Source organism: Ptychodera flava, chromosome 10 (assembly GCF_041260155.1).
Source record: "Ptychodera flava strain L36383 chromosome 10, AS_Pfla_20210202, whole genome shotgun sequence".
In the NCBI taxonomy this organism is placed as follows: domain Eukaryota; kingdom Metazoa; phylum Hemichordata; class Enteropneusta; family Ptychoderidae; genus Ptychodera; species Ptychodera flava.
Genome location: NC_091937.1, coordinates 36,830,351 through 36,857,697, shown reverse-complemented (window position 1 = coordinate 36,857,697; position 27,347 = coordinate 36,830,351). Strand labels below are relative to the sequence as shown.

Genomic DNA, 27,347 nt, shown 5'->3' with positions numbered 1-27,347 from the left:
AAAAACAAAAAATAAAGACCCTGCGACCGCGCATTGTTGACAATTGATTATCGATATTTATTTTAAGCAATCTCACATGATACTTCATGATCGTTATGGAAACCATTGACATTAATTTTTCGGTATACTTCTGCATACCTCGTTGATCGTACAATTTTAAACTATAAATTGCAAAGTATTTCTTACGTTAGTATCGTATTCCATGCATGCATATGGGGAAATAGAACTGTAATCTGATAATGGAAGGATGAATATGCATATTATCGTTAAAATACGATTCGTCGAATCTTATGGACTCTGCACCAGGCAGTTTTCCAGGAATAGGTCGCGTAACGTTCTCAAGTGTTCTTGTCATGATCATATTTTGTTAAATACTGACAGATGAGAACTTTGTATGATCGCATCATTCCTCATAGTCGGGATACAGCAGGTGGCCGTTGAACGTGGTGTATTTGTTGTTGTTACCGTAGAGGGCGAAGTGTTCCGAGGGTCCCATCATCAGCCATACCTGGTCCCCACTCGCCAGATGAACCATTGCGCTCTGGGTCTGCATCACTTTTCGGTCGCTCGAGTCCGTCGTCATGGCGACCACCGGGGCATCGTTCACCACCAGTGAGACGCCGATGTACTTGTTGTCGTAGGTTCGCATGGTGAACGAGAAGTAGTAAATGCCCGGGATACTTACGCTGAAAACTCCAGCATCTGCATTAAAGTCATCACCTTTGGTGGCCTGCCATTGCTGGAATGTGACAACTTGGGGGACTACTTTGTTTCCTAGCAACGGTTGGGTTCGAATTGCCGAAAATGAACTCTTCAGTCCTAAGAGAAAAATAGATGAACACATTGGTCGCACACGGAGACTGAACTCTCCAACATCGGAGATTATTTTCAACTTAGCCCAGGAATTCCGTGAACAGTCCCGGTTTCATAAACTGTTAACATAGAGTAACATACAGTAAAATCCAGTAAGCCGGCACCTTTTGACTATTTATTAAGCTTTGCATTTTAAACGACTTTACAATTTCTGTCCACGACATTTGTTTTAATTTGGTAATGGTCTAACGCTTAATTGTCAATTCAAAATTGTTGATACTACGTGACAGAGTGAATTTCTTTGAATCGTGAGAACCAATCAAAAGCACAGCGTGAGGCATTGCAAATTAAACTCATTTTCTTCTTCCCGTTCTCCCTAAATTACTCAGAAATGCAGCCAAAGAAAGTAAATTCTATGTTTTGCGTCCACCCAAACTTCGAAAAGTAGGCGGGTTAGAGGCTGAATACTATCCAAACAAACAAAGTCAAAATCGAGTTGCCCTTATTTGACAGTTTTCTTATACAAAAAACCCTTTCCTGTATGTTTCCAGAGGATTCCGTTTTACGTTACAACATGTTTAAATATTTGTAATGTGGCTGCCGTAAAGCAGTTTCTCTCGATGCAAAAGTCATGGCTTGATTTTTGAAACAGAAATCAAATCGTCAACGATGGAAATTCTGCAAGAGAAGTCAGTGTTTAACCAAAAAAAACTCTGAATACCTACGCATGCGTGGACAGAAAACAAATAATTTACTCACTTTGGCATTAAAGCGCAGTGGTCGTCGCGCTGCGCATGCTCCTGAGGGGGTCCCCTGTTGTCAACATATCCAAGAATGCCGCACTATACGTTACGGGTTGACTATTATGTTTGCGATATTGCCGCTTGTTAAAATGGCAGCTGATCTGTCACAAGCACACCAACTTACCAAATCTAGTAATTACACGCTGGATTGAGATCACATTTGATCATGATTTTCTTGAATCAGTTGAATGGGGCTCGGCTACTGTTATCGCTCGAGCCATGGAGCTAAACACTTAGGGAAGGACCATTAGACCTTGGGAGGGGGGGTGGTCACAATGAAATTGTTAAATATTTTTTTTACTATTGTAAATTTCTGAATTTTTTTTCCAATTGAGATTAGCTGTGCAATTTTTTTTTTCAGAGTAAATTTTCAAATTTATAATTTTTTTTTAGTTCGTCGCTGTCTGAAGATAACGAGGGCAAAGATGTGGTGCCAAGCACCACAAGCGGCCACGCAAGCGGCCATGGGGGCGGGGAGGTCAGGAGAGGGGTGTCCCCTTTCTGCTGTTGGAGCTTTTGAAAAAATAGAGATTACAATGGTGTTATTTGGTGGCACTTGGGGAGTATTTTTGCGGGGGGCTTTTGAAAAATAGAGATTAAAATGGTGTTATTTGGTGGCACTTGGGGAGTATTGTTGCGGGGGGAGGTCAGGAGGGGGTGTCCCCCCTCCTGCTGTTGGAGCTTTTGAAAAATAGAGATTAAAATGGTGTTATTTGGTGGCACTTGGGGAGTATTTTGCGGGGGGGAGGTGAGGAGGGGGGTGTCCCCCTCCTGCTGTTGGAGCTTTTGAAAAATAGACATAAAAATGGTGTTATTTGGTGGCACTTTGGGAGCATTTTTTTGAGATTACACATCTCCCTCTGAAACATGGTCTTCTTGCTCCTCAGTAGCTTCCTATAGTTTGAAAATTGACTATTTTGGTTTCCTGGCTTCCCTTTCTACTGCGTGATGAAATGCCTACATTCACCCCACCAAACATCATGCATATCTCATGATTTACAATTGATTTTGACAAGCTGAGAAGCTAAAATAAGCTAAATAATATTGTTAAATTTGCAGATTTGTGTTTTTAGAGCAATTGTTGCCCTTTTTGATCAAAACATCTATTTCTTTGTAGCAGCATGTCCAAATTGATTGGATGTGTATAGATGTGTTGAAATTTCAATATTTGTCTTTTAGGGCAATTTATGCCATTCATGGTCAAAAAATCTGTATTCTCTGAAAGGGCTTGTCCAATTTCTTTGAAATTTTCTACACAAAAACGATTATTCATGCAGATTTATTCAGTATTTGCTATCGAGAAACTTTCAAAGTTCAACCCTTTTGTGTGTTTTTGTGTTGGGATTTGTTGGATAGATGGCATTCTACGTAGTGTATTGTTGAATGTTAAAACATGTGTTGCTGTTGTTTTTTGAGGCTGTTTTTTGAGAAAAAAAGAATCGAAAATGCCTTTTTAAAAGCAAAATAATACATAATGACTTGATATGTTGTTTTATCATTATTGACGTGTTTCTACTTGTTCACCCATTCTTGCATTCATCATTGTAATAAAATGCTGTGAAAAAAATGAAACTGATATGGCCTGCATCTGTTTACCTTGATCTTAAAAGGCAAATCGTGACAACTTTCTGTCTTGACAACCATACCATAGTTTCAATGTTTTACCTAGTGTACCTGCTTGGTTTGTACGCAGGAAACAAGTAGAAAACAGGCTCTATAATTTCATAATTTTCAAGTGATCAGAATACAAAAGTCCTGAAAAGATAAAATAATCACAACTTCCAGTATAAGGGATACAGTCACTCTAAATGTATAAATTATAATTAAAAATTTGCCTGGAGGATGTACTAAAAAATACGTACAGAAAGTTGCTTTCTGTCGGTAAAATCTAAAAAAAATTCAAAATTTTAAAGAATTTGCAGATTTTTTTTTACGCCTTTGTCTTCACATTAATTTTTTTTATTTTGCAAACTAGTTTGAAGATTTTTTTTTTCCTAACTTTCTGCTCTGAAATTTTTTTTCTGTTTTTGACCACCCCCTCCCAAGATCTAATGGTCCGTCCCTTACCTGTACGTGTGTATATGCCAACAGACTATCAATGACCGGGCTCTAGTCTACGACACTGCTAGCAAGAACGAGAGCTTTCATTTCAAGAGGCCCAACAGGAGTACAATTGACAATAACGCAAGCTACAGAAATCTACAGCTCGCAGAGCAATGCCCGCTGCAACAAGAAGAATATGTTCCCTGGTCTGCATGAACGAACGTCCGTGTCAAGAGAACCGGGTAGGCCTATATGGCGCGCCACACTCGGCTGTGGAGAATCCAACTCCACTACGAAGTTTACCCCGTTGGGGGATGCAAACGAGAATTCCGAGCACAGATATCAAGTCAAGCAAAGGACCTTTCATAGGTCTTCTTGCTGTCTCATTTGAAAGGGGATTCAGACCTACCCGGCAATCAGGAGGTACAACAACGAAGTTTCCGTAGCACCGGTAGGCCAACACTAGCTAGCCGTTGGATCACTGCCATGACCGTGCACAGGATCTCTCGATACGTCCCTATGTGTAGCCGTGCAATTTTCCTGCCAAATGCCGCGAAAACCCGCTCGTTTTGTCTATTGTTTCCTGTCATTTGACTATTTCTTGCCACGTATTACTAGAAGAAGTTAGAAATGGTGATCAACAGTGGGTCGTGGGCCAAGTCGTCGCGGGGCCGGTACGTTGTAGGACCGGATTCTCTTATATCCGTGTACGTCAACGCGGTGACCGTCTCCCTTATCGAAGCAACAGCATCTCCTGTGCCCTGCTCTGGCTTTGCCGATCATGCTCTTGAGTGTAATTTTTGTGTTAGGCGTTGTGCTTGTTGCTAGTCTACATATATATACAATGTTGATCATTTTAGTGATGTATTTTACTGTACTATACATATCATTGTGTACAACCAGCGTGACCGCGCGCGATCAAACCCATTTGTTCACTGTGACTGCGTGCAGTAAACTCAGCGACATAATGTGCCGAGTGTAGTGTCTCAATGTTCGTAGCCTTACATGAGTTTATAAATAGAAATACACCACTGAAGTTCGTTTCCGATCTTAATATTTTACTATTGCATGATGTTGAGTCTTACAAAGGCGTTAACAAAGTGGGGGACCGCTCCCATCTCACTCAGATTGAAGTTGAGAAGACTTATGTTTACAAACATTCATGTTTATCAACAAAAAATCGCGCACGCGCAGCGCGACGACCACTGCGCTTTAAACACAATTATTATCCTTACAGCACTGATGCGAGTTTTGTGCGGGTTTTGTATTAAAAGGCTTCAGCGTGCGAGGGTCCATTCGCCGTGCGACCGAGGTCCACAAACTCGAATGAGGGCCTTAAAGGCTTTACAGTATACCTTATTGAATTATATATATGTAATTAAAATGACATTCTGCAAAGTTTTGAAGATAAAATTGCGTGCTAAATTAAAATCGTATCACCATTTTTTGTCTTTTCACCTTTAGAACTCACAAAACATTGGTAAACAAGAAAGAATATCAAGTTGTTAGACGAAGACCCGCTGTATATGCAATTGGCCATTTGATGTCACCTACGTAACAAAATAACACATGCCTTGATTTATATCAAAACAGGGCATGATTCGAATTGCCTGCCCGTCTCTTACGGGCTAGTATCAATTACAATGGAGCGAAGTGCATAGATCAATTTCAGGATATAGCTAACGCGTTACCGGCAAGATCGAGGAAAGGATTTCAATTTCACTCCAAACCCGATCTCCTGACCTCAATTCTACCAATGACATTGGTAGCTATAGCCTGAAATCGATCTTGCCAGTTAATTTATTTCACATATGGTCAAGAGACAGGGTTTGTCCTGCGATGGCAATCTTTCCATTGCCTTAGACGAGTTTCCCAGTTACCGTGGAATTTCGCTATCGCGGTGAGTTCGAATTCAATAGGAAGAAAACGATAACATGTTTAGCAAATTATCTCAGTGTAATGAAAGGTTTGACGATATTAAATTGAAATCTGAATCCTGCCAAATCTTAAGGGTCTACTTTAGATGTGACGATAATTTGTGCGAGTAATTAAATTTGGACGATGAGTTAACTTTATGGAAACAAAACTGAATTTATGGTAAGACGTCCAGTCACAATATTTGGGCGTAAAATTGTCTCAATATCTATTGCTGTTTCATCGATATTGTACATTTAAACTTAATATGTTTTGACTTTCTCTTGTATTTCCAATCATAGCCGTCATGAACGACAAAGTCTTAAATAATCTGTGAAAAGCAAAACGAATATTTAAAAAAAAGAACTTAAAACTGGTTAGAAGTGGTGACAAATATACACGAGAATGGTTATATAGTGTGTGTGATTAGTTGATGAGAGATTTCTAGTCAGCAGTCCAGTTTTCAATTGTCAGATTACACATCACACACGTGCAGACTGTGTGTGGACAAGGAGACACAAGGAATCTTTATCTGATGTATTGGAAGTAACACGATTGGAAGTTGAACTAATTTGGGAAAATTGGATCTTTCAATTATCAAATTTATCAAAAGTGCAAGGTGCCATATAGCTTAAAGATGCAACATTACCAATTGCCCGTAAGAATAAGTGTATTTCGAAAAAAAGAAAAACAGATGAGCGTACGTTTGCACGTGGAACCAACATTATTACACCATCCAATTATCCCAAATTAGTTTAAATCGTGTTAATTGAACTATAAACTGTATTCTACAAACAAACAAAGCTGTGCACCAATATTTATCTCCATTGCATCGAATCTAAGTCCAGCGGACCACGAAGGAAACACTTCTGGAAACTGACAGGATGTAATTCAGAACTATTAGACGGTGTCAGTGTTTGATAAGATCTAGGGGATAGGCCTCGGATTGCGATCATGACAATCCTTGAAATGCTCCTACAGAGGGACAACTGCTGCGACTTTTGATAATATTTTCATCGTTTTGGTTTCAAAACACGAGCCCATTTTCTACTTTTCTATTACAGTATGAGAAAAGATCAGACACGGTGCATTTTGCACAGCATGTACTGGTATTGTAAAAGTTGGCATCGATTTTCTCGTCCGGTGCAAACTTTACTTGTCAGCGACAGCATGGCCAATTACATACATACAGAATGTGATGAATAGTCGAACCCTTGGCAGTTCCGCATGATTTGGAGCAGACGACAAATTGTGCCTTACAAAAGAGACAAACATGTCAACAGCTGACCCTGGACTTTTATTCTTGATTTGGTGAGAGGATGATTGAAAGTCTCGAGGAAAGTTTGAGCAAAAGATTTAAGTCTTTCACTTTCGAGGTTCGTACTACATTAACAACAGTACTACTTTAAACTGGTTGACAATTCTTGCATTCCTTGGCTGTTATTGTATCCTCCTCATTTGCATCGTATTTCAAGACACTTAACGACTATTTGAAGTGTTCTCCGAAGTGTGGGAAAGAATGAAAGTTTCATGAAACCGAAATCTCTTGGCACCATTAAAATGGGAAATAATTAATAAAAAGCACTAGTATCATAAAATGCTGATTATTGACAGTTTGCTCATCTCGTTCTGTGCTCATTATAATACAAGTTGATAGCTTGACCACAATCCCCCATGATGGGAATAACGGCGAGACGGAATAATATTAGGCAAAGTTGTAGCCAAACATTCAGCTTTCATATCGACTGTAACATTAATTTCCTACTATTGTTCACTGGCTTTTTATTCTGCAGATTCAATTAAGCCTATAATGAAAACGAGCATTTCAAAAACAAGGAACAAACAAGACAAAATCAAAACCTTGCAAAAAATTAAATCATTACCCCCTTGTTTTTGTGAAATTCGAAACCTGAGAATGTCTGACACCGTAAAATCAATGTATAATAGTGAACACGATTGGAACTAATTTGGGATGATTGGATGGTGAAATAATGTCCATTTAATCTACAAATGTAATCTCATCTGCTTTTCTTCTTATATTAGACACTTGTTTTTATGAGTAATTTCCAATATTGCAACATTCAGCTATATGGCACCTAACACTTTTGAGAAATTTGCAAAATATGAAAATCCAATTATCCCAAATTAGTTTCAATCGTGTATCTAGTACTTTTGTTTCTAAACTCAACAATTTACACTTATTTCTCATTAGTATTCTTGCTCACTGAAGTTGTAAAGTATGGACAACGTTTCGGCAGTTTATTTTCGAAAATCGTTTTTACCTAAATCAGGAACGTAAACAAAATTGTCTTTCCTCTCAATCGGTAAAGGGTTTCAATCAAAAGACACAGTAAAATAGCCACAGCAAAATATACAAACAAGTAAATAGTTACGGCCACGGAGTACATGTTTTTACATAAAATGTGCAGCTGGTCTTTGTAACTTGCCTGATGTCCTTTTAAAACTTTGTTTTAATGTTACCAGCAAACATCTATGCACATGCCCACATCGTAGCCGTAACAATATTTCTAAATACTTACCTATCATAAGGTGCATGAGTAGTTTTAACGAATTGTTACTTTCCCATCCAACTATTGATCTTTTCAGTAACCATGCTCAGTTTAAAACTGACACTATTTTTGATAGTTTACCTTCTTAATATTTTCTTGAGTTTTTTTAGGTTTTCCTTTTGTACATACCTCCCTTTTTCTATGTGACTTGTTCTATGACTGTATTTGTCTGCAATAATTATTGTAGTTTTGTGTTTTGAGTTTATTTTTTGGAACCTGTAGATGAGACTTTATCCCGGATGCTTCCCCAATGAATAAAAAAATAAATAAACAAATAAATAAATAAACAAATAAATAAATTTTTCCTAAATATTCTGTATTTGTGTCCCTGCAAACACTACAGGCACATTTTTTTCTTCTTCACTCAGGATAATTTGCATGACAAAAGTGCACACCTCTGTCATGCGAACACTACGTTGTGTACAATATGCAGATTTACCGTTGAGGATTGAATTCTAGGCCGGACTGAAATTCAGTCGTAAACAATGCTATCAAATGGCATTTGGCCACACACAGGCGGTGTTGATATACGGGAACGTAGACATTCTTACGCGATTTTGAGAGTAGAACAAGAAGTTGTATTTCACAAAAAACCCTACAACAGCAATAAGAGACAACAACAAAGAATAAAAAATAAAGGACAGAGGGAATGTTTGAATTTTATTTTATGCAAACTCTGCATTTTATGATAAGCAGCGACTTATTTTATCGCTATGCCAACTTTCTATTGTTTTTACAGGATAATTTTGGACTTGACACATGGGCACTTAAGCCTGTTAGAAAAATCGATAATCGTTCAACGTTACTCGATAAATGAACGAATGTTCACGTTTAGTCAGCAACGTTGTCTAATTCTTTATCATGAAAAATACAGCACTTACGCATCAAGGCCAATTCCATGGCTGCTTCCTTTACAAGATCCTCTTCTTCTGCAGTGAGTGACCTCCTTCGACGCTGCAAAAAAGATATGTCGGGGGGTGCTCTGTTCGTCAGCAGACCTTCAAATAGTCTTCGCCGTCGTCTATTCGCCTCCCGCCTTGAGGAATCACTGGTTGGACGGGCGACGTTCGGTTTGATGTTGAGAATCTCCGTTCTATTCAGTGCGGTGACCCATTCGTCGACGTCTTTGATTCCGTCCGGCGTCGGTACCGCCGTTGGACCTGTCGCACACTTACAGCCGTCATTGAGTCTTTCGTTCAACTCTGATATGGACTGGCTGTGTTCCTCGTCTCTTCGCGAAAGCTGCTCGACAGTTTCAAGTGCGATGCGGAGGCGCTCCTCAACATCCGTCAGTCGTGCCGCTAAATTATCGTCAAAACGGTTTGTCAATCCCTCGGACGCTCGGATTGCAGATCTTCCCGTCTCTTCTCCAACTGATAGCGACCTTGAATGTCGAAGCGACTGGGATTGTACCTGGTCTGAGAGACCGATTTGCGCGACTGTAAACACAAGCAGTAGTCCTGTGAAAAGCGCGAAGACAGTCCAAATTCTAACAATCGTCATTTTGGTGCTCGTCAGCTCGCTCAGTGAAATGGGAAACTGCAGAGTACTCTGGCGGTATTTGTGTGAAGAATTTCACATACGCACACGTAAAAAAAGAAGCCGTGTAAATATCTAGTATGTTAACAAATCACTCGTAAAGCTTTAAACCAGATCTGAGCACCGCCGTTTGAAACTGTGCAGAGCTATAGAGGCCAACTATCAGATTATTCAAGATCGTATAATCTGCATTTCTACATCTTTGTCTGGGATCAGCGACGTGACCAAGGTTGAAATATTTGATAAGGCAGATGTCTACTTAAATACCTTCAACTGATTTCTGATAAATGAGTGAAATTACATAACACATGTGCCCAGGGTTTGATGAACTGTATAATACCCTCAGATGGTACATCCATCCTCGACACAAGCATGGACAACCCAGTTCGATTTCTCTCGTTCACAGAAATAATTGAAACCACAGAGTTGATCTCCTTGGGGGGGGGGGGTGGGGGTGGTTTAAATCCAGAATACCCGATATAAATCCACAGTACCCCACAATAATTTCATGCCGTGAAACGTATTTAATTTTGTTGCGCAAAACAAAATTTTCGGTACGAAATCGTAACAGGCTGGTTTCTTCAATAAACTTGGTGTGTACGCCAAGTCACGTACTCTTAATCATGAAGAGTTTATTGACAACAATTTGCAGTTACTATGTGTGGGTATTCAATTTCTCGTCGATAATCAGTTTTAGGGTCTCCAAAGCCAGGTCAGGTCAAAAGTCAACACAAATCATCGAGGGGCAAAGCAGACAGTATCAACAATGTGGCATATCTAGGCCTACTTGTTATTGGATGGTAAACAGACAATGCAATCCACATGGAACCAACTTGAATAGCAATCGAGTTGACCAGAGTTGGTGCGATATCTTACATCGGAACCAATCAGCGGTAACGAGGCCGGACAGGTTCCTAATGAGAACGAACAACAGGCCTTGCAATATGGCGACAAGAGCCGCCATAGTCATGACAACCAGCTATTTGTTATCATTTTCTAGCTTTAACTCCAAGCTAGTGCAATGATTGTGACTATCTTAATGTTTTATTACCGTTTCAGTCATGAGTATACGATGACGTTTTATCCTTAAAGGGATACAGTCGTTGTAACTGCGCTCAAAGGTCGTATGGGACCCATATGACCAATGTAAACACTGTATCCAAGGTACGATGGTGACTGATGGGGAAAACTGGGACTCGACTACGCCCACGTCTCGCCATGGCTTACTTTAAAATTAACGGACTCGTTTGTTAATTTTCACACTAACAGCCAAAACACAACTCAGACACTAAACACACCAACGCACATAGAGGACGAGATGGGTGATGTGTGAAGCCACTTTCCCTTTATTACAATGCGATTTCTCAACTTATTCTTGCCTAGCAAGTTTAAGACGAAAGAGGGCATGCACGAGAATACCTGCATGGGTATCCATCGACCATCTAACAAAAAGTGCAACAAAAAACTCCGAGCTGTGCACACTCAGCCATGGTACAACAGAACCAGAACATCCATATTATCACATATGGAGACATCACAACCCTAGAGCTTTTATACTCGACACGAGGATCGTGCGACAACTCAACGAGCTATTAAAAATCGACAACAAAATAGCCAATTACAAATGCTCAAACATCAACCAATCAGAAGGCAAGTAAACAGATAAGTCGACCAATGAAAATGACGTGAAGTCAAACACGATCGACTCAATACGAGATAAATAGTCTTCAAACACAAGTAATTTCAATATCTCACCACGAGCGACACAAAAGCTATGTCCTAGGCCTTCTTCATCGACATAGGCATTCAATCGGGATAACCAGACGAGACCGACATCGATCTGACGCTCCAGTCAAGTGCTGTCAGTCCGACACCAGCATAGCGCAACCCGTCATAGTAGGTAAGATCAGGAGGTCTTGCAATACGGCTCGATTCACTCTGCTCCTGCTGCTCGTTACAGGAGGCGACAACTAAACAAAGCGGAGCATTAAAACGCTTCTGCGACACATAAACTACACCAAGGAGCCTTCAAGTACGCCGTAAAGCATACTTACCAGGCCACTATCTAGTGCTGATCTCATCAATAAGTGACAACATCGGAGCACCACTGTGACAAATTATTTGTCACCTTGTGCTTTGACTACATTCCACTGCATCAAGCACAACACAACCAAACAAGAAAGACGTTCATCGCCAAACAATAAGCAGAGATTGACAGTTGTCAAGATCCCACAACACGAAAGACAGCCAAATGCCTCCAGAGCCGATATAATTTATTGGCCAAACGAAAGGCTATACACAACCCAAAACACAAACGTCCAGAGGGACGAACAGAATCGGGTCTGTCTTTGAAACCCATAGCAGACGGCCTTTTTCAAGGCCAGCAAATTCTCCAAACAAGAACTACCGTAACACAATGGCAAAATACAAATCTACACAATACTGTGTCACCAAACACAGAAACAGGAAAAACAACAAAAATGCCAGAAAAATACGGTACAAGAGGAGACACCATATTATCTCAAACACAATGAAACACCGTACAAATGCCGAACATAGCATAAACATAAATAACAACACGAATCTTAGATTCATCAAAATCTATCATTACACAAGTTAACAACAGCAAAAATCAATGCACTGGGCAAGGGTTGAAATTCATCCCAACACCAAATCGTCCTCACAGAGTTCATCTCATACAAGACGCAAACATTAGGAGAAGGAGAATCCAATACATTACGCGACACAAATTGATCAAAAAAGAAAAAAGTCAAACACAAGTCTCGATGGACTCCACATACAACTAAAAACACAAATCGACAGATTTGAATTCCTACATAAAACATCAGGCCACCTTAAATCTACGCTTTAAAAGCATGATCAGAGGCGAAACACTAAGATACATCAGAACTTGCAACACAAAAAATGACTTTGTTTCAAAGGTCAATACACTCAATGCAAGATTAGTCGAACGTGGCTAAAATAACAGGAAATCTCCAGTCACATCCCAAGCACAGTTCGCCGTACGAATTACGCAACTAGAAAACAAGCGAACGAACGAAGAAACAAAGAAAACACTAGTCTTCACAACGAAAACTATAGCAACATTATATAAGAACACACGCTATAAAAAGCAGCAATGTGCGAAAACTGGGAACACATAGACAAGGACGAAACACTAAGCCTGAATGAAATATTTCCACAACAACCGATCATCGCATACAAAAGAAATCCAAACATTAGCGATATACTGATACAGGCCAAAGTCCACGGCATTTGGAACAAGGCAAGAAACAAATATACACAAAACGATCCAAACATAATATTCTAGTTTCCCTGCTAGAAAAACAAGAGATCAACATCATAGACACAATATATAAAAATAAGAAAGAGATATACATATAGCGTGTCACTTTTTCGCCGCACATGTACGTCGTGTACGCGTACAGTGAGTCAAATCCGCCTTTGACGGTATGTATTAAATTTCGCCAAATTTCCACGCTGCACAGCTTAATATTGATGGAAAAGTTGCAGATTCAATTTCCTCATATGTTGACCTTTCCATTATGATATTTTGGCAATAATTTCATGAAGGAATTATGAAAATACATATGTGCTAATTATTCATATGCAAAAATAGGTGAAAACACAGTCAACAGCCAAACGATCGTTAACTCGTCATTTCATAAAAATAAGAGGGAAACTCAAAAAAGTAAAACGATAGAGTTTTAGTTAACCTTCATGAGATATGCTATTTCAAATATCGTAAGAAATTACAGCGAAATGAAAAAGTTAAACCAATGGGTTTTTTCAGATATATTTTTCATTTTACGACGCGGCGAATAAGCTTGATTTCCCGTAGAAAACAATGGCGCGTAATATACCGAACAGATTGCACACTTCTCGTCGGTTCAAATTCCTCAATTTTGAACGAATAATGATGAAAATTGACATGGTGATCCTTTGATTAATATACAAAATTCCTATCGTTTTAGATTTTTAAATATCTTCACGAAAATTGTTTTATTTGAATTTTATTTATTCCGATCACTGAAATATACTGTTGCCGTCAATGATTTGGCGAGCTGACGGCGTGTACATATGCAGAACACGGGCCTTAAATTGACGCATTTTTATCAGTATGCATCTCGTAAGATGTACAGACCAAATGCATGTCATGTTGTTGTAATTTATACCAAATTTTGGCGAAAATCAACGATGAAAATTCCAGTAAATTTGAAAAATAACACAGAACGGAGGCGAACGGGCGCAGACTCTCCACTGTAATCGTGCAGTGAACGTTATCGATCGATATCCTTTTATCGGAAATTGATACATTGTTGTCGTGCTCACTCGCAGGTCATATTCAGCTCACAATGGCGCCAAACTTGCAAAGAGCGCCATAATGTGAACGCATCGCAAAAACTGTAAAAAAGTGTCGACGATTCAATCTAAGTACAAGAAACCAACGGATACGTTGATTTTATGCTATCTAAGTCAATATATACGGGTTATGTGGACATATTAATGATTTGACCTCGACACATGAACCCGTACGCCAGCAGATTTCGATCGATATTCTATTGAAAATAAATTGATACAATGTTCGCTGTCGTCACTAGCAACCGGTCGAAAGCGCTCTCAGGTAGAATATATGCTTCGCGGAATACGAAACATTCAGGCATATGTTCGTCCCGCAGTGCATAGGCGACTGAGGAAGAGACCGAACTGGTTTCGAAACGTGGGGTCAAAGGGTCACGGTTGTCTAAGACACACTCGACTACGCCCACGTCTCGCCATGGCTTACTTAAAAATTAACGACTCGTTTGTTAATTTTCACACTAACAGCCAAAACACAACTCAGACACTAAACACACCAAAGCACATACAAGACGAGATGGGTGATGTGTGAAGCCACTTTCCCCTTACACTGCATTTTTCGGCGCGCCCTTGGGGCGCGTACCTTAATAATAAGACATATTTTTCAGAGCCCCATCCTAGTGCAAAACTTTAATATATCAGATATGTATCTATCTGAGATATCTGTATGTTTAACATTTTTCGGCGCGCCCTTCGGGCGCATTTCCTTAAAATATCAAACAATATTTTTCAGCATGCCCTTCAGCTGCATGACTTTCATATATCAGATATACATATCAGAGATATCTTGATGTTTAATATTTTTCGGCGCGCCCTTCAGGCGCAGTAAATTAATATATCAGAGATATATGTCAGAAATATCTTGATGTCTGTAAATTGAAAATCTGTTTTGCAAAGTTTAACCCTTTTCCTGCCAGACAGTATCACTTGCCCATCAGCCAAGTCAGTGAAAAGCGGTATTGAACCAAAACATGATGGATTTTCACCCACATGGCTTGGTCTGTTATAGCATTTTTAGTCCATAAAAATGAATTTTACAGTTTTTATGCTTTTAACAGCCTTCAAATGTTCAATATTATGTTAAAATACACCATATAGCGGAATATGTTGTGTTTCATTAATTTTAACCATCTTGACCTGATGGTGAAATATGGACTTGACAGGAAAAGGGGTACTGATCATTATGAAATCTGCATTCATATGAAAAGCATGACAAGTTCCTTTATTTTTCTGTTTCCTCTATTAGAATTCAGTATTAGAAAGCAACATGCACTAATATTTCACAATCACATTTTTCTTACATCTGGCATCTGGTTATGCATAAAAAAGAGTGGACTACATTCACAGCTCATTCAAAATACTGTATTCAAACTTTAGAATTGACACTTTTAAGTTCCTATCTTACAACTGACATGACAACAATTAAAACACAGAATGACTGAATGTTTAAAATGTACCCAAAAAATTACATATATGTATATATATATATATATATATATATATATATATATATATACAAAACATACACACACACTGAATTATTCAATTTATATTCCACCTTTTGTTTTACCTTTGTCACACGCAGGGGGGTCACCCTGTTTTCAAAAGTTGGAATGGGGTCACCCTGTTTTCGAAAGTTGAAATAGGGGGGTCAGCCACTTTTTGACGTCGGCAAAAAGTAATCCACCGGCCAACCCCAGTCCGAAGAAACTGACCAGTCCCTAATAGAAAGTTCTTGTATATATTGTGAAGATTGTAATTTCCAATGTCACGCTGCATCTGGAAAACCCAATACACCGTGAGTCTGAATCAGATTATAACTTCAGTGTTTTATTCAATCGCGCACACCGCAAAACACATTTCATGTATGATTGCAGGCAAAACTGCACCTGTACTTGTTAATTTTTATCTATTTCCAAAGTCTGCAATATTTTGCCAGAGAATATCAACCGGAATTCGTCAAAAATCTAACTTGACGACGAAAGGAAGTTTGTGGCGGAATCCTAATCCGAAATCAGTATCTTCCAAATTCAATATGGTGAGAATTCAGGGGCTTTACAAGAGTAGCTGGGGCTTGAACAGTGCTTTTTAAACGATTCGATGTATGGTATACCCGGGGGGGGGGGGGTTAACTCCCATAGATGGCTATACGGGGAGGGTCCGCGCGAAAGGGGTCGTTTTTTTGCACTGTTGGTATCAGAAAGGGTATATTATTTATTTATTTATTTATTTATTTATTTACACTTTTATTGAGCGGCCGAGTTACTTGTACAGTAATTTTCATCGGGGCTCAAGCAAAATTACAATAATTACATCTACAAAGGAACATTCATTTTCACATAATCTTTCAAGTCAGATTTAAAGGTGTACAGAACAGTAGTTTGTTTGATTTCAATTGGTAAAGCATTCCACAGTTTGGCAGCACGGTATTGAAAGCTACGTTGACCATATTTAGAGAAGCATCTAGGTACATAAAAATCCTGGCGAGAAGTAGACCGTGTATGATGACTATGTACATCACTCTGAGCGGTAAACAAATCAGATAAATACTGTGGACCATACCCTTTCAAACATTTAAATGTTTCAATTGCGGTGAAGTAAAATATTCTTTGTCTGACAGACATGACATTAAGTAATGAAAATAAATCCACCGAAGGGAAATCAAACGGAAGTTCAAAAAGCGTACGTAGGGCTCTTTTCTGAAGTATAAACACTTTATCAATATTCTTAACTGTTGTGTTCCCCCAAACTACACAGCAATAATCAAGAATACTCTGGAATAGACCATAGTACAGTACCAACCGCTGATCAAAAGGAATGTAAGTGCGAAGTTTACGTAAAAATCCAATGCGCATACTCAATTTCTTGCATAAATTATCAATATGAACATCCCAGGATAAGGTTTCATCTAAAGATATACCTAAAATCTCCCCTGAAATAACTGTAGGGGTCTTGGTATCAGCTATCTCTATAGACAATGAAACATCGGAATTATTCAAATGACCCAACATAAAAGGTGAAGTTATACTTTTCACGAGGTGTGTGTATGAAAAAGGGTCCGGTTTTAAACACAAACTGACATTTGTTAAAAAATCATGCTGTCAACACTGGAAACCCATGTATCTACATCCCAGATCTACCATCAAAATTTCCGATCTGTCGGTTGGACTGTTGGTACCCCTGGTACGCAAGGCGAGTGAGTCGTATCTGTACACTTCTCTGTCAAGTAAATCTGGAGTATTTTCAGGAGCATAATGTCTTCAGAATGCCTCTGGCAGAACAGACCATTTTGGATGACTTGGTGCAGGGAAAACGTCCAAAACGTCAAGTTGGACAAGAGACAGTCACTAATAATATTGATCATATTGCTGATGGTGCCCGAGATGATGATGGTATCATCCAGTTGACAGTGCCTCCATCAACACACCGTGACAGTGGAAGTGGACTGAGACGATCACACAGATTAAGAACAGTCCGACTGTTCTTAGACTGATTAGATTATTATATTGTATGGTATCAGAAAGGGTAGGTTTTTTTGCTCAAAACTGGTATCACAAGAGATTGGGTTTCCATGTTCGTGAGGAGGCCCCCCCCCCCCCGTACTATTAGCCATGGAGTTACCCCCCCCCCCGGATGGTATATACTGCTTTCACCCCTCCCCCGATTACTCGCACAAAAACATGTACACTCCCCATTCAGTCAAGTAAAAAAAACCGGACCAAAAATTGGAAATTACATCAAAACTTACAGCAGACAGAACTTTGAATAATAGTCGCGCAAGGGAGTTTAGTGGAAAAAGGGGCATTTCCTGACTGACACATTTCGTAGAAGAGTAGTTATCCTTCCTTGCTTCCTTGCTTGCAAAAAAAGAGACACCAAAATGGCATACATCTACTTTGAACCAGGATCATACACCGATTAGTTTGTTATACGATCGCGCTGTTTGCCATGTGATGACGTCACACCGACCCATGTCATGTTCAGACCAAGTTTATTCAAGGACATATGACAATGACCGGGAAAATCAGATTCCCTAGCTTGCTCAAGATCCGCTCAGCCAGTGACAATATGATAAGCTTTGGCCTTCCTAGTTCATCTTGGAGTCTCCTCCGTAAAAGTTAGTCTTTCCACATTAAAAATTGATGAATTCCAGCGTGACGTCAAATTACTGGACGACAAAAAGAATATACACTTGTTCCTGTCAAAAAATAAAGATATGGTTTTGGTGTACCCTCTAAAAGAGGCACAGCTAGACGTCTGAAAATTCTAACTTCAGATCCCAGTTCACAGAAGTATACGAGTGACCCCTGGCATTTAATGCATTTGCCCATGTGAGTATAGCGTGTAGACATGTTGATTAGTTTTGCCATCAACACATCTCATCGCTTTCTTTGAAAAGTCTCGTGTACCCAGAATGTATAAATGTATATAAACGGAAAAACGAATATTTATCAGTTGCGGTTACCATGACTGACCCAGCTTGTGGCAGATGAGCAAAATACTTACCCGCCCCCTCCCGGCCGGATGTTTTTCCCCTTGTATAAATTCAGGTGCTTTGAGCTACAGAGGCACTTTCTCAGCAAACGCTGCTCGTGAACTCAAGAATACAAGGGGCTAGTATCAAAATGACGTTTGTATGCCTTTTAGTAGCTGTTCAGCTGGTCGTACTCTCGATGGAATGCGTTTCCAACGCAGAGTCGCCTAACCAAATCCTAATAATAACATCGACTGATGTATCATCGCATGACTCCGAAAAGCCACCAACTCATAACCGATTAACCGAGAATATGGTTAATCGTTTGAACGATTTGGAAGCAAAAGTTTTGAAAATGGAGGATTTTCTGAACAGAGCTCTTGATACAATCGACAGAATGTCACGAGGTGAAGACGCGTCGAGCACAACCGAGCCATTTCGGAGATGAAGGAGGAGATTGAGAAGTCTTGCTCGTGTGAGGGTGCTCCTTGGTTGAACAAAACAGACGATGGCATGGAAGACTGGACAATGAAGCTCAGTGAACACGAAATACGGGAAATCATGCCAAACATCGCAGAGTCTACCCCCGATCCTTCTAGCATAGACCGTGACATGATGAAACTTAGAATGATCGAAAACATGCTGAACGTCACAGCAGAGGCAATGCCTTCAGAGAGGCTCGTCAGAAGATCCGTTCTACGGCGTTTCAGAGGGGAGCCAATGACAATGGAAGAATCGATCTTGAAAGAAACAGCTATGGATTTGACAATGATGTGTAAGTAAAGATATCTATTTCAATAGTAACAAATTTGAGTGGTTTGTATTTAAAATACACACTGATCTAAAAGTTATAATCTTGTTTGAATTTGAAAGCATGTAATGAAGTTAAATACGAAAATGGATTTCATGCATGCGTTTCAACTGTTTTTCTCCCCCTTGTATGTATGTATGTATGTATGTATGTATGTATGTATGTATGTATGTATGTATGTATGTATGTATGTATGTATGTATGTATGTATGTATGTATGTATGTATGTGTGTGTGTATGTATGTATGTATGTATGTATGTAGTATGTATGTATGTATGTATGTATGTATGTATGTATGTATGTATGTATGTATGTATGTATGTATGTATGTATGTATGTATGTATGTATGTATGTATGTATGTATGTATGTATGTATGTATGTATGTATGTATGTATGTATGTATGTATGTATGTATGTATGTATGTATGTATGTATGTATGTATGTGTGTGTGTGTGTGTATATGTATGTATGTATGTATGTATGTATGTATGTATGTATGTATGTATGTATGTATGTATGTATGTATGTGTGTGTATGTATATGTGTGTATATATGTGTGTATGTGTGTATGTGTATGTATGTATGTATGTATGCATGTATGTATGCATGCATGCATGCATACATGCATGCATGGACGAAACGATAGATGGATGGATGGCGGAAGATATGCCAAAATGTACAAGATCACTGTTTTTCTGTTAAATCTGTTATACAGCATCTCATTGCAGAAAGCACATTCCAGGCAAACAGTAGAATTTCAATACAATATGTAGGCATTGCTATTGGTGTTCAAAGCGATATTGAATCTATGCAGATAGGAGAGTAGATTTTTGTCAACACTGATTCACTTGTATAGCTTGTACTCGGAAACTCCATGAATATGCAAGATGCAACATTGACATATGCCTTCTAAATGATGGTGTGCGGTTTTGAAAATCGTATGAGCAAACTTATCTTGTGGAGTAGGTCGAGTTGAAATGATAAAAATTGAATAATAGTTGAAAACGTAATAATGGTCAGTACACTACTTCTCTTGAATTTGAATTGGCCAAAGCAAGTGAAAATTTGTTCGGAAATTTCTTGGCACGAAATACGATTTTCACTTTTGCTACTGCGAGTGCCAGATTGTGAAAGCAATGACTCATAACATACCTACGATAACGACGCAGTTGTCTACCGCAGTGCATCAAGGCTATAAGCTAGCGAACGACACAAGGTAAACATTTTCGCGCGGTATTCTGTTCAAATCAGAAAGGTAGCAAATCATCGTTGTTAATCAAACATCAATTTTATACCGAAATAGATATTACTTTTAAAATATCAAAGCTCACTCTACATTTCTAAATGTCGCACATTTCTTCTTCACAGCAAAGAAGTGCTCATTTTCAGCATCCCGAACACAGACGTTGCTAGGGGAAGAAGGCAAACCAAAAGTATTAACATTCCACAAGCAACACGTTATGAAGGGCGAAGGCTTCAACGCAGAAACGGGTGTATTTGTCACTCCCATTCCAGGCATCTATTACTTCTCCTTCACTGTGCGAACCTACGACCACAAGTACATCGGCCTCTCTTTGATGTTGAACGAAGAGCCAGTTATCTCCATGATGACCGACCCTAGTAACCGCAAAGTGATGCAGACCCAGAGTGCCATGCTTCATCTCAAAAGAGGAGACAGGGTGTGGCTCTTGCTAGGACCCTCCGAAGACTTCGCCCTCTACGGTAACATTATGAACAATTATACCACATTTAACGGCCACCTGATATACCCAGATAACGTCATGTGAAACAAGTACGATGCAGTCGTCAACCACCTCTGTGAAATTACTATCATATTTTTACACATTAAAGTAGCGAAGTAATGTGAGTGTAAAATGTGTGAGCTAAATATATGACTCTCAACCTTCATAAGCTGAACTGTATTTTCGTTCTTTCTGTTAAAACAGTTTCTCCCTAAATTCGAAATATTATATAGAATTGAATGGCTTAATTGGATATGTCATCAGTGATTGATTGGAATGATGTACGTTGTTATCGAAAACGGCTGAAACGGTATATTGCTATTGAAAATCGAACCAGAAGAATAGATTAAGCTGGAAGTACAGATAGAGAGGGCACACCGTCTTGACTTTCGACCCAAGGCAGGTGATCCCCGACCGGTTATCGTCAAATTTCTTTCATTTAAGACCCGAATGAAAATTTTACAAAGAGCGCGACAAGAGCTGACGAAAGAGTCTGGTCTTAGCGTCATGGAAGAGTTTCCACCCGCAGTTCGACGTTCGCGAAAAAAACTGATACCATTCATGATAGAAGCAAGAAAAGAAGACAAGTTGTCATATTTAAGCTATGATAAATTAGTGATTGATGGGAAAAAATATAAATATAATGACGACAAAAACGATTTGGTATGTCTATAGGGGCGTGGCCAAGCCCAGAGAATACAACATGTTCAGAGAGAGAAACCACATCGTAATATCCGAATTTCTCACTCTATTATAGCTTGGAATGCAAGAGGGTTAAAATCTCATATTCATGATTATTTATTGAAGAAGTATTTTTCAACATTTTCATTTGTAAGTATTTGTGAAACTTGGGCTAGGGCAACTGATGAATTCTTGAAATGGTTGCCAACTCACAAATGTTATTCTGTTATAAGACAAAGATTCCGAAAGAGTGGCCGCTACTCTGGTGGCATTTGTGTATTCGTTGAACTTGATCGTTTTGTAAAAAGAATTACTGGTAATCTTGAAGATGTTTTATTTCTCTTGATTAGAAAAGAAGCGTTCGACACACCCAATGATGTTATTCTTGCAAGTGTATATATACCACCAGAAGGTGCGTCCACCTATAGTGACGAATAAAATGGTATCACTCGTTTAGAAAACTATGTTGTTGAAGTTAAGTCAAGGTTTCAAGATTCAGACTTTATTTTTATAGGTGCTTTCAATTCTAGAACCGGGAATCTTGCAGACTACTTTGTCGAATCTCATGAGGAAAACATGTTACTAAATCTTGATTACGAAATTGATGATTTTCCCAGAAATAGATTTTCGAGAGACTGTATCGTGAATAATTTTGGCCGTTCTTTAGTTGAATTTTGTTGTAAACTGCATGTACATTTTTAAATGGTCGTTTCCGGGGTGATATTGATGGGAATTACACTTGTTGTACAATGGGGCAAGTGTTGTCGATTACATAATTGTCAGTAGCTCTTTATTTGAATACATCTGCGATTTACTGTCGACAGCAATGATACGTCAGATCATTTTGCTTATCTATTGTTCAATGTGTTTTGAAGGTGTTTGTGTTAATGACAATACGCATAACGATAATTCAACTGAGCTACATTTATGGGAGAAATACAGATGGAAACCTGACCTTTCAGCAGTATTTACAGATTCTTTACGGGACGACGTTTCCCTACAGAGTTACAATAATTTTCAGTTTGCCATCCAACATGGAGACATTGAACGGTCGTTAAATATTTTGAATGCGCTCTTACTGAGAGCCGGAACTTATATGAAAGTAAACATATTACGTGGTAAAACCAAATTGGATACAGCAAAACCTTGGTGGGACAGTGAATGTCATAATAGTAGGAGAAGGAAGTTTGATTCACTTAATAAATTTCGTATGTCAAATTGTGTTGATGATTTACAAATTTACAAATAGAGTGTCGTAACCAATTTCAGAAAATGTGTAAAACAAAAAGTAAAGAGTACAAAGTGAAGCAGAGAAATCTTTTATTAGATAGCGTAAATAATTGTTGTAAATTTTGGAGTGTTATCAAGCAAATCAAGACTGGCAAAAGCATTTTCCTTTAACAGTAAGAAAATTTGTTCACTTGAGTGGTTTAATTATTTTAAAGAGCTACTCAATGTTCAATCCAAGATAGTTGACACTTTGTTTGAAAGTAATATTGTAAAAGACTTAGAAAATCATGATTTTGAATGTGAAATGTGTCAAAATGATATTCTTATGTCAGTAAATAGAGAGATAAGTCTGGAAGAAGTGAGAAATTGTGTCCAACATTTGAAAAGTAACAAGTCACCAGGTCCAGACGGCCTTGTTAATGAAATGTTCAAGTATAGTAATGAATTTATTATCAATTGTTGTGTGATTTATTTAATCTCATTTTGTCCAATGGAAATTTCCCCGAAATCTGGTGTAAACGGATAATATATCCTTGCATAAAAGAGGTTCTTTTGACGATGTTAATAATTTTAGAGGCATTTCTTTATTGTCAACTATGAGCAAAATATTTACTAAAATTTTAAATGACAGACTTCTAAAATAAGCAGATGCATCAGATATTATCGTTGAAGCTCAAGCTGCTTTTCGTAAAAAGTACAGTGCCATAGATAATATATTTTCTCTACAGTCTTTGGTTCAGAAAGACTTATCTCAGCAAAAAGGCCGTTTGTATTGTGTTTTCATTGATTTTTCAAAGGCCTTTGATAGAGTCAACCACACATATCTATGGCATAGGCTTATTACCTATGGACTGCATGGTAGAGTTTTAAATGTCCTTCGTTCAATGTATAAAAATTAAAGTAATGTGTATTGTGTAATGGTGGTTTAACTGATTATTTTGACTGTACTGTAGGTACTAGACAGGGCTGCATGTTGAGCCCCTTTTTGTTTAGTTTATTTCTCAATGAACTTTCGTCATACATGGATATGCATGAAAACAGTGGTGTTTTTGTCAACAATGATTTTCCGAATATGGGTATTTTTATGTATGCTGACGATGTGGCTGATGTGGCCAATTTACCTATTCTGTTAAAAAGAAAACTGAATCAGCTTGAAGTCTTTTGTACACAATGGTGTATGTCTGTTAATCTGAAGAAAACCAAAATTATTGTTTTCAGAAATGGGGCATTTTAAAACGTTATGAGCGACGGTTTTATGGCGGAGAAATAGTGAAAACTGTAAAGCATTATAATTATCTTGGAATGTTATTTTCATCCAGGTTATCCTGGACACCTGCAAAACATCAATTAGCGACAAAAGGGAAAAAGGCATTACATCAGATTGAAATAGTTATTAAGAAGTTGGGAGGTTTACCCATAAAAGAAGCGTTTAAGCTTTTTGACTCGTCAGTTGTACCCGTAATCTGTTACGGTGCTGAAGTCTGGGGATTTGATTATTGTTTGGATATTGAGAGAGTTCAGTTTAGTTTTTGTCGTTTTCTACTAGGTATAAATTCAAGTGTAAATTCTGAAGTCCTTTTAGGTGAATGTGGGAGGTTTCCTTTGTCATGTATACATATGAAGCGTTGTGTTTCTTATTGGTTAAAAGTTTAGAAATGAACGCCACTCGCTATCCGAGAGCTTGCTATGATATGTTAAAAAGATTAGATTCTGTGGGAGGATTACCTGGGTATATATAGAGAGTTGAATAGCTTAATTAGATATGTCAACGGAGCATGATTGGAATGATGTGCGTTGTTATTGAAAACGACTGAAACGGTATATTGTTATTGAAAACCGAAGTTTGGTCTAGAGTAGAATGCATTTGCATATTCTACAAAATGCACTGTGATGGCAAGTGTTTCAATTTGTTTTAGGTCTGGAGAATAATGAGAAACTATGTCTGTTTCACGAAAACAATTCTAGGAACGTTTTCAAAAGTTGAAGCCATTTTCGTGTAAACGTCGTTGAATACAATACCCATGATATACAGTGAATTTAATTTAAATTTAGTCCTGAATTCCTCACGCTGAGTCGCCAAGTCTGATCCTATCGTCACCGATTCGTTGCCCACTGTGGATAATAAACCCATCGTAAAATATGCTAGTCTCATTAAATGATGCAGAGTTATCTTGCCACAAGGAATTAAGAAATATATGAGTTGCGCCAATTTGAAATGATAGTTACATCGCTCTCAGTGGCCACCCTTGACACCATATAATCATTTCCATGGTGACGTCACTTATTACACGCGCTTGCCAGATAATAGACAAATCATAATGCGCAATTGGCGAAGTTTGACCAATGGACTGTTTTCGCCTTTCCGATGATTGACCGATCTTTAAATATTTCACACCTTCCCTGATCAGTAGTCACAACGAATCAAGGCTTTCGTTTGTATAATATCGTGAGTTTGTTTTATTTGAAGAGGATCGCTTCAGGTCATGGTCACGTATGAAATTCTTATCTGGAGATGTGTATGAAATCATCATTTGAAAATCGCACGCATTTTTTAGAGTTCGCTAGGCTCCTTTTGTCCGAAAGATCCATAAGGGAGTGACCTTGACCGAGTGGGTGCTAAACACGCGTACGTATATTTGTATATGATCCGCTATCCCTACTTTATATGAATAGGGTTCACCATGTCTATGACTTCTAGCTAAGGGGCAAGCGAAAATATCCGTCCCTATGGGGGTTAAAGGTGTGTTTGGCTCAGCACAGTTTTTTTTGTAATGCTATTGTTTATTTCATTTTAATACGCTGGACTATGATATTGCTAATAAAGCATTATACTACCAACCGAGGGTGTCTTATGTTAGCACTGGTTCTGTAAAGATTTACTTTTTCTCCTTCACTGTTCATGTATTTGTTCTGTGATAATGTTCATTCACTATACATCATTCACGTATGATTTTTTTCTTTCGATACAAACCAAGTAAACAAACCAAGCTAAATCTGTGTATTTATAGATTCTTGATTGGGGAGCATTCGTTTTTACAGTTGGAGGAGGAGTCGGTGGAAATCTGGGGCTTGACTTTTACGAAACCATTTTTAAGGGGGTCAAATTTTACAATCAATGATTAGAGGGGGTCAGATTTTATGAAGGTCTGTATGGAGTTATGGAAAAAAGATTTAACTTTGGAATTTAACCAAAATGTTGCTTGATTCACCATACATTGTAGTCTATGAGGAAGCCATGAATATTTTGAAATACAAAACTAGCTAAATCTGTGTATTTATCGACTTTTGATTATCAGTGTTGTCCTTAGAAACCGGGTGCCGGGTAAATAAGCCAGCTGTTTTGCATTTTTTCCCGGCTACTTTTAACGTAATTGGATTATTTTATAGACATGTAATTTCGGGATTGCACTACCAGCTGTTAGAAGGCACGCGTACGATCAGCAGTTTCGCGACCCCTTTCCCCGCATGGCACTGCACAAACATAAAACAGTTTCTAAATACCCGTTTGTGGCTTTTTGAGCCCGATCTTTTATTTGTTAAATAGTGTGATTGGCTGATGGACGCGCCTATGGTGTTGTCTTTAATTTGTTACGAGCAGTGCAATTGGTTTGATTAGTATGAAAATAATCGCAATCATACCAATCCATAGTCCAATAACACTAGGTCGGAATTCGTAAGACAATAGTTGTAAACATAGACACAAAACAGCACAGAACAGACAGTAAATAGACGGTACACAAACAAAGATAAATAGACCTCTGGCCAAAAGACCAAGAAGGCCATCTTAGCTCATTTTTAACGATGGCGTCAAAAAGAAATGTGGCGTCGGCCACTGGCACCTTGCCGATGGAATATTTTTTCCCGAAGAAAGCCCGTTCGAAAGGTATACTTGATTCCAACAATACATTTAGTTTATGTATGAAAAACTTCAATTTCGCTGAATTTGTGAGAGAAAAGCGCCGAAAAGATGTGATTTTAATCGACGATTCGAAGTTCATGAGACTGCAGATAGTTTTCCGCCGCCGCGCTGGCTGCCAACGTCACTACGAGTATGATCTTCTCAACAAATCAAGTTATTCTCAGAGCAATACCGACGCATTTTCTAGATTTAAAAACAATGAGCTAGAACTGATGTTTTTAGAACCAACTGTTTATTTGAATGGGTATTTTTTTTTCATTGATTATTTTTACGTACTAGAATCCACGGTCACAGGCATGTGTGTTGCCGACCGTTGCCGACCGGCGCATCATCGTCACGCCTCACGGCTTCACTGTGGCGCTGATCCCCTGTTGTTATACGTCGTGGATTCCGGCATGGGTTCAATTTCACTGTACCTTTCCAT

The 27,347-nt window shown here is 38.6% G+C and overlaps 2 protein-coding genes across 2 annotated transcripts; one reads left to right on the top strand and one right to left on the bottom strand.

Annotated features, from left to right (window-relative positions):
* Positions 1-38: 38 nt before the first annotated feature.
* LOC139142680 (complement C1q tumor necrosis factor-related protein 8-like) lies at positions 39-9,779 on the bottom strand. Its single transcript, XM_070712739.1, has 2 exons — positions 9,025-9,779; positions 39-819 (listed from the first exon to the last, which is right to left on the bottom strand). The coding sequence occupies exons 1-2, from the start codon at positions 9,644-9,646 to the stop codon at positions 404-406; spliced, it is 1,038 nt and encodes a 345-aa protein (XP_070568840.1). The 5' UTR covers positions 9,647-9,779; the 3' UTR covers positions 39-403.
* An 8,727-nt stretch (positions 9,780-18,506) lies between these two features.
* LOC139142679 (complement C1q tumor necrosis factor-related protein 4-like) lies at positions 18,507-25,842 on the top strand. Its single transcript, XM_070712738.1, has 2 exons — positions 18,507-19,311; positions 20,720-25,842. Exons 1-2 carry the CDS (start codon positions 18,981-18,983, stop codon positions 21,136-21,138), a joined length of 750 nt encoding a protein of 249 aa, XP_070568839.1. The 5' UTR covers positions 18,507-18,980; the 3' UTR covers positions 21,139-25,842.
* Positions 25,843-27,347: the final 1,505 nt, after the last annotated feature.

Excerpts from the sequence above, each read along its gene's own strand:
- LOC139142680 (XM_070712739.1), bottom strand. The coding sequence starts at position 9,646 with ATGACGATTGTTAGAATTTGGACTGTCTTCGCGCTTTTCACAGGACTA. Across the intron at positions 820-9,024 it reads CATGGAATTGGCCTTGATGC|GACTGAAGAGTTCATTTTCG; the intron begins GTAAGTGCTGTA and ends TTTTTCTCTTAG.
- LOC139142679 (XM_070712738.1), top strand. The coding sequence starts at position 18,981 with ATGAAGGAGGAGATTGAGAAGTCTTGCTCGTGTGAGGGTGCTCCTTGG. Across the intron at positions 19,312-20,719 it reads TATGGATTTGACAATGATGT|CAAAGAAGTGCTCATTTTCA; the intron begins GTAAGTAAAGAT and ends TCTTCTTCACAG.